The following is an 8,425-nucleotide window of genomic DNA, read 5'->3' on the forward strand; positions in this document are numbered from 1 at the left end:
TAAAAGCAATGCATACAAATAAATGCAAAATGCACAAATGCATGAAGATATGAAGCATCTAATGCATGAGGGGCCCTACAAAGATCGAAAGAATTAGATTAAGGACCAAAAGAGCAAAAGCTCAACCATAGGAACCCTTCCTCATCCAAACGGAACGATTTTTTAGAATGCGTGTCTCAAGAGAAGTGAGACGAGGGTTGGAAGATTGAGAACCGGAGATGCACATAGTCAAGGAGTAAAGAGCATTAAACATTTTCTTTAACAACATGCTATTTTCACTCAAATCCGGTTTACTGTTTTTAGCACAACTTCCAAAAAGTTCAAGTTTTTCTTTTCTTTTGTTTCTTTCAAAAGCATGAAACTTAGAGTATTGAGGTCTTAGATGACCAAAAGCACCACAATGGTGACGAACAATGTGTTTAGGTCCACTAGGCTTTTCGGGAAAGGATCTAGCAACAAGGTTTTGTTCTTTCTTCAACTTATAACATTGAGGTCTTATGTGACCAATCACACCGCAATGGTGGCAAGTTGGAACAAACTTAAATCCCTTCAAAACCTTAGGTTGAGACCTAAACGGAGGCTTTGACTTAACAGCCTTTCTCTCCACCTTTTGGTTTCTTTTATGTGGAGGAATGTACACCGATTTGTCCTTTACAGTAGAACACACAATAGGCACAAAATCGGGTACCACAACATGATTGCAACAAATATTTTCACCCTTTTTAACAGTATGTTCAACAATCAAACACTTGGCATGCATCTTAAGAGATTCATTTTCAGATTTAAGATCATCAACAAGTTTGTTAGATAAACAAGTTTAGTATCCAAGTCCATATTTAAACATTCAAACTCTTTCATCTTTTCAAGAGAATTTTCAGCAAGCTTCTTATATTTTTAACCAATTTATTGGATTCTTTGAGCTTAGCAATCAAATCATCATTTTCACAAATGAACTTGCTCAAATTCTTTTGAAACTTCTTAGCTCCTTTATTCAAGAGTTTGTCAACAACATCAATAGATTCAAGTAACATGTCATCACAACTATGAGGATTAACACTCATAGAGGCATTTTCACAAACATATGACATGTTACAATCAACAACATCCATAGAAGCATATAAAGCATTATCCATGGCAAAACACACAAGGAGTCAAGGATCACACTTAGGTATTTAAACCACAACAAGTGTACCTGTTCTGATACCAATTAAAAGTTCAATCTGTGTATAAAACACCCTTGAACGTTTAGACCCCCAATTACAAAGTTACCAATTCAAGCATTACATCAAACAATTAATGTGCGGAACAAGATAACAAGCTCATAACAGAATTGATAAACAATCTAAGCCAAATATAAACACATCCACAACAGTAAATATAAGGCAAAGATAAAGGGAAGGAAGATGCAAACATACGGACAACACACGATGTGTTATCGAAGAGGAAACCGAAGTCCTCGGCATAAAACCTCTCCGCCGCCCTCCAAGCGGTCAATAATCCACTAGAAAATGTAGTTGGGATACATGAATAGCAATAAACCCTCTAAGCCTAATCTACCCAGGTACCTAAACCATCCAAACTTCTTGCTCCAACAAGGTCGTGCCGAACCTTTTTCTTTTCTAGCTTACCGGATTTCGCTACTAGACCATAGCATCAACCAATGTATATTGGTTCCTTCCAAACTGCTTCCCAACAGCACCAAATAAACCTTCTCACAGACGTAGGTGTGGTGAGATAAGGATTTGGCTAAAATCCTCTCAAGAATGTGACAATGGAGAGGAAGAGAGAAGAGAAATTTGTAGAGTCTCTAAGGCAAAGATTGGGGATAAGGCAATCTTGTTTTTCTCTAGGGTTTCTCTTACAAAATTCTCTCTAGAAGCTCTACCAATTTAGTGGGTAAAAGGATCTATGTATAATGGTGTGTGTTTGGAATACGAAGAGTCAGTTTTTGCCAAACAGGACTGGTTGGCGGCTTGACCTCGCGGCTTGTCCAAGTCGCGACGTAACGGCCTGGCTAGCCTGGGACTTTTGTCCTGTAGTGCGACAGCTGGCACGACCCTTCAGCTCTCCTGTGTGCATCTTAGGTGCTTGCATTTGGCGGCTTGCCAGTCGCGAGTCAGCCGCGAAACTCTGCTTCTTGCACATACTTGAGCTTTTCTTCACACTCTCTTCATGCACTACCCTTACATGAGTCCCACCTAAGTACAGGGTTACTAAGGTAATTGGTATTTTTATCCATCCAACAAATATTAAGTTAGCTTAAGAAGACTTCAAAATAAAACAACCAATATGCTCCCATTTAAAAAAAAAAAAAATGAATACTTTACCACCGCACACTCTTGGTGCGGTGGTCACTCCACAAGTATAAATGTTTGTGGGGTGTGGGAGATAAGGAATGAGGTTCAAGTCTCCAAGAAGAAACTTCATACATATATACAATTAGATTAGATTAGAGTAAAAATTCTATTTTATATAAATAAAAAATAAATACTTTTTTTAAATAATAAATACACTTACTTGGTACCAATGTATTTAAGGTGTTAACTACTTCAGAAAATGTTGCTAGCTTGTCCAGGGATCAACAATACCTTGAGATATATACTCCATCCTACCGAAAAATACTGGACAGGCTAAGGGCTCTCATTTAACTCTTTTTCTCTCTCTCTCGTTTTGTTGACTACAAAATGATTGAAATTTAATATTTATTTCTTTTTCCTCTTATTTATAAAATGATCAATTTCAAGTTTTTATGTTTTAAAAATGTACATAAAATATGAGTTTCTAAATTAAATAGTAAATAACATTTGATTGACACAAATTTTTGCATTTGTATTAAGAACACAAAATCCAACTGTGGAATATTCAAAATATTAATTTAATAAAAAGTTATTAAGTAGTGTAATATTGTTTAAACTTATACTAGGTATAACTTGATATATATTATAATAATTACATTAATTATAATATGGATGTCATAGAGTTTTTCAAAATTAAGTTTCTTAGAAAAATACTATAGTTTTTTTTAAGGCTAAAATAAATGAAATCAAAGCTATCTATTAATTGGTAAAAAGTAAATTATAAAAATTGTTATGCTTTAATTCTTGAATTAATTAATTTTGACGCAACACTTTCAAAAAAGGAAAAGAGCAAAAACAAATACTAGAAATTAACACAGACAAAAGTAATTTATAAGATTATATGAAAATGACAATAAAATGATTTAAAATTATGATTAATTTAACATCAAATTTTTTTTTCTTGCTGAGAAACAAACACTCACACAAACTCACAAGAGACTAAGAGAGGGAACAGGTAGAGAAATATGATTTTTTCTGTTTTCCAAAAAGAAAAAATCTCCCAAGCAAAAGTAAAAAAAAAAAATGTGGAAATTGAAAATAAAATAAAATAAAATTATACGATCAGCTTCAGAGGGATGCTTGAAGCCAATGGGTTGCATTCGCAGATCTAGAACAAATTGTTTGACAGCATAATTTTGTGTATGTGGTATTCTACTGTGTATTGGTTTGAATTTCAATTTTTATTATTTTTTATTTTTTTTTTTATTATTATTTTTTTTAGTTTAGTAAATTAGTTTCAGCTAAATTGAATAATGTTGTGTCTAGGGGTGTTCACCAAATTGCACAAACTGTAAAAACTGCAACAAAATCGCCTGCAAAATAGCATAACTGCATTACACCACAAGTAACAATACACCGCACCGCATGGTGCAGTGCAGTTTGAGTTTTATAATAAGAAAACGGCACAAACCATACCGCATCAAATCCTCTTATATATTAATATATTTATTTATTTTTAATATTAAATATATTATTAATAGTTTAATAACCTTAGTTTTCAAAAAAAAAAAAAAAATTGATAACCCTATCAAGTGTTGACTAGAAAAGCCAACCAAAAATAAAGAACAACTAGCTAAATAATTTAAAACTTGGCCAAAAAAATGGAAAAATTAGTTTTGAGATGGATAGGAAATGCCCAAAATTTGAAAAATATACCAACTTCAAACCTCATCTTATACATAGCACCACACATATGACCGCAAAAATGAGGTGCGGTGCCAATTATGATTTTGGTTAAACTCTAAACCACACCATACTGCACCGCATTGCGAACACCCCTAGTTATGTCTATCTTACTTGACTGTTTATGGAAGAAATCATAGGAACTAACAAAAGAAGGAAAGGCCTAACTTGGTTATTTCTAATTAGCACTGGCCTAACTTATCAAGTGGTTCTAATTATTTGATAAAATAATAATACCTTATTAAGCTAACTCATTTAAGTCCGAACAATTCCTTAGAACAAATTCTTAAGCCTCATTTACAAGCTTAAGAATCAAGACGCATCTTTCCAGCGATACAAACTTTCTCATGTCCGCTAAAAGGGTAACACCACAGCTCTCTTAGCTCAAAAGGTTAAAGAAATAGCCAATATTATTGTTATTTAGTTTGGTAGTTTTCTTCCTGAATTTACTTTTTCAGATCAGTTGTAATTTATAATCTATTTCCTTTTTTATTTGATTAATACAAAGTTTTGCTAATTTCTCAATAAATAAATGAAGCGAAGTAGTTGCGAAAGACAGTGAGAAAGTAAAAACATTTCTCTAAGTCGTTGGAAATGTGATTTGATCGCAATGAAAGTGGAAAATTATTGTGTACTCTCAGAGTACTATAAATACATAGTCCCTCCTCTCACATGAATGGTGGGTCCCACTAATTAAATTCATGGTGGGACCCACCATTTATGTGAGAGGGGGGACTACACATTTATGGTGCTCCGGGAGTATCTAATAATTTTCCAAAGTGAAAGTAGTCTTTTTTTTTTTCTTAAAGATAATTAAGCTATATATAGGTATATATCTTTCTTTGATCGTATAAGTTACATGAAAGTGTCAAACTCTACTGTTTGGTGCAATCGGTCGGCTTGAAGGAGACCATCATTGTTTCTAAGTCATACCCAATCAACAAATTTGCTTGAAAATAGTTTCCATATATTCCTAAGCCATCCCAACTTGCCAAATCAGAATTTGCAGTACTTGTAATTCCAAAGCAATAATATTCATATTCTTTAAGTGGTCGATGGAAAGTTTGTGTAGGCTTTAACTCCACATCTGCACCTTCAAAATGGACAGTCAATATTGGTCCATTTTCATTAGTAATTTCAGTTCTATAGCAAAGCCGTGTTCCCAAAAGAGAGTCATCCTTAATGGGATCAATTGAAATCTGCTTCTTCACTTCCACCACTAAGCGATCATAAAAATCTGGTGGCAAACCAAATTGTGGTGTTCCTGAGTCGATAAATGTGTTGCCCTTAGAAACCTTACCTGAAGAGTTAAAGGGCACATACGTGTCTCCAACACTAATTCCTTCAAGTGTCACATAATAATAGGAAGGAAAATCTTTTGTGACTATTAAAGGTGTTGAAACCACACCATCACCCACAACCTCACTGCCATTCCCAAAATTTATCTTGCTTGTAATACTAGGATCAGTACCATATGGTAACAAGCAGTAAGAAAACCTCTTGCTACCAATTTGTGAAACAAAGGACGAAGGCCCTGGTCCTAACCCAATGATTCCCATTGCATCAAAATAGAAGGTATCGTTGTGTGCACATCCAAAAGCAATGTCAAAGGAAACCGCTTGCCCTGAGGTAGAAGTGACGGTAACTTTTTCTTTGGCCAGAACACCTTTGGAAAAACCACTTGCATATCCAGTATTGAAATTGCAAATATTTTGAGAACAAGCGGCTTCGTCCAATAGTAGATGACATTGTTCTGATTGACAAGAAATTTCACTGTATGTGCAGGACTTTTTAGGATCGAACTTGGGATGAATTTGATTGTAGCAGACATCACAAGGACATCGTGTCCACACAAGGCTACTCCCTGTATCGGTAAGGCCATAGATGTCTACTGGTGGAGTGCCAATTGAGACCTTCATGAGATGCTGACCCTTGTATGGTGTTAACTGTGCTTGGGGGACATTATGAGCTGTTGCCAAATCGCCTATAATATAATATAAGAGAATAGAGGCAACAAGGAAGCATGGATCAAATCGGACATTGCTTGCCATTGAATTTCAGGCTTTGGGAGGGAGTCACAGTTTGACACAATAATGGTTATCAAAGGCTTTTATAAACACGATATAACCAAACCTACAACGATTACTTCATTTTTCTAGCAATAACAATTACTGTAAAATTTCATATCCACCAAAATTTTCTCCTTTTAACAAAAACTAAAACAAATAACGTAAAGAGTGCAATAATATCGTAACATATCTCTTGTTTCTTTGAAGAATAGGTCATCAATCCCCCCTATTTAATTTTTCTAACCAAAAAACTTATTTATGAATAAATTTGGTTAGCTAGGCCCCATGGTGTTGCATGGCAAATGTGCCTTTCTTTAAATGAAAATAGGAATTGAATTTTGTTTGGCATTGCGATTTATAAGGAACTGCATTTCTTTTTAAGATGAAGACAAGATTTTCTAAATATATAGTAGGGACACAACTTAATCTATAGGCATTCCCAAAACATTATTTGAATTTGAACTTTTACTAAAGCTTCTATTACAATTTTTTTTTAATATTGTGGATTCCAGTTAGCTCAACTGATAAAGTCTTTGATGGTTGAATAAGAGATCTAAGGTTCAATCTCAGCCTTCATCAAAAACCGATTGTATATCAAAATTTTCATCCATACCAATTAATGCTTATTTTTAGATGTTCCACGTCACTTTTTCTTCCACTCTCAAATCTTATTGTCTCTGTTCAAAACTGGAAGCCTCCCCTTTCTCACTTTTTGTCACAACTTATAATACAATCTCTCCTCTTTCTCTCAAACTTGGTCTAACCTCGCTCACTCCAACTACTCAATTTCCTTTGACCCCTCAAGTTGTAGAAACAATCCTAGTCCGCGGTTGGCAAAAAATTACTAGCCCATATCTAATAATAGATGAAAATGTATTGGAAGAAGTATTTTCCTATTCTTTTGTGTTTTCTTTGCTTCACATTGCTTTTTTTTTCTTTGTTTGCTCCCCTATCTTCTATTTCTTCATTTCTTCTCTGTCTCAGATCTGTTTCTCTCTATGTGACCACATCGCTTTATTTCTTTGTTTTTTTTCAATATTGGTTGCACGTGATGACACAAAAACAACATGGGACAAGATTTAAAGTGGGAACATGTAGAGGAGTTTAAAAGAAGGAAAAAATAAAAAGATAAAATGAAAAAGGTAGAGAGAATAAGTGGATGAGAATAAAATAATGTTAAAAAAAAAATGTTGGTATTAATATTAGGATAGTTAAAGAAAAAAATATATAAATGATCTAAAGATACGACAAATTTCACAACTTAATCTAACCTTTAGAAATTAATGTCACCAGTCAAATTTTTATTTATTTATATTTGTTAATTATTTATTATGTTATTGCCATTTACCAATCACAATTATTATCATATCAAATTATAATATGTTATTTTATAAAATTTATAGTATCTTTAGCATTTTTCAAAACATTTAGTGTAGTTTATATATTCCTCTCAAAAAAAAAAAAAAATAGGTTCAATCTCAGCCTTCATCAAAAACCGATTGTATATCAAAATTTTCATCCATACCAATTAATGCTTATTTTTAGATGTTCCACGTCACTTTTTCTTCCACTCTCAAATCTTATTGTCTCTGTTCAAAACTGGAAGCCTCCCCTTTCTCACTTTTTGTCACAACTTATAATACAATCTCTCCTCTTTCTCTCAAACTTGGTCTAACCTCGCTCACTCCAACTACTCAATTTCCTTTGACCCCTCAAGTTGTAGAAACAATCCTAGTCCGCGGTTGGCAAAAAATTACTAGCCCATATCTAATAATAGATGAAAATGTATTGGAAGAAGTATTTTCCTATTCTTTTGTGTTTTCTTTGCTTCACATTGCTTTTTTTTTCTTTGTTTGCTCCCCTATCTTCTATTTCTTCATTTCTTCTCTGTCTCAGATCTGTTTCTCTCTATGTGACCACATCGCTTTATTTCTTTGTTTTTTTTCAATATTGGTTGCACGTGATGACACAAAAACAACATGGGACAAGATTTAAAGTGGGAACATGTAGAGGAGTTTAAAAGAAGGAAAAAATAAAAAGATAAAATGAAAAAGGTAGAGAGAATAAGTGGATGAGAATAAAATAATGTTAAAAAAAAAATGTTGGTATTAATATTAGGATAGTTAAAGAAAAAAATATATAAATGATCTAAAGATACGACAAATTTCACAACTTAATCTAACCTTTAGAAATTAATGTCACCAGTCAAATTTTTATTTATTTATATTTGTTAATTATTTATTATGTTATTGCCATTTACCAATCACAATTATTATCATATCAAATTATAATATGTTATTTTATAAAATTTATAGT

The 8,425-nt window shown here is 33.2% G+C and overlaps 1 protein-coding gene across 1 annotated transcript; it reads right to left on the minus strand.

Annotated features, from left to right (window-relative positions):
• Positions 1-4,915: 4,915 nt before the first annotated feature.
• On the minus strand, positions 4,916-6,091 carry LOC111999505 (aspartic proteinase CDR1). Its single transcript, XM_024031634.2, has one exon. It carries the CDS (start codon positions 6,089-6,091, stop codon positions 4,916-4,918), a length of 1,176 nt encoding a protein of 391 aa, XP_023887402.2.
• Positions 6,092-8,425: the final 2,334 nt, after the last annotated feature.

The sequence above is a fragment of the Quercus suber genome, unplaced genomic scaffold (assembly GCF_002906115.3).
Source record: "Quercus suber isolate HL8 unplaced genomic scaffold, Cork oak 2.0 scaffold_312, whole genome shotgun sequence".
Lineage (NCBI taxonomy): Eukaryota > Viridiplantae > Streptophyta > Magnoliopsida > Fagales > Fagaceae > Quercus > Quercus suber.

Bases quoted from the DNA above. Each gene is read 5' to 3' on its own strand.
- LOC111999505 (XM_024031634.2), bottom strand. From the start codon at position 6,091: ATGGCAAGCAATGTCCGATTTGATCCATGCTTCCTTGTTGCCTCTATT.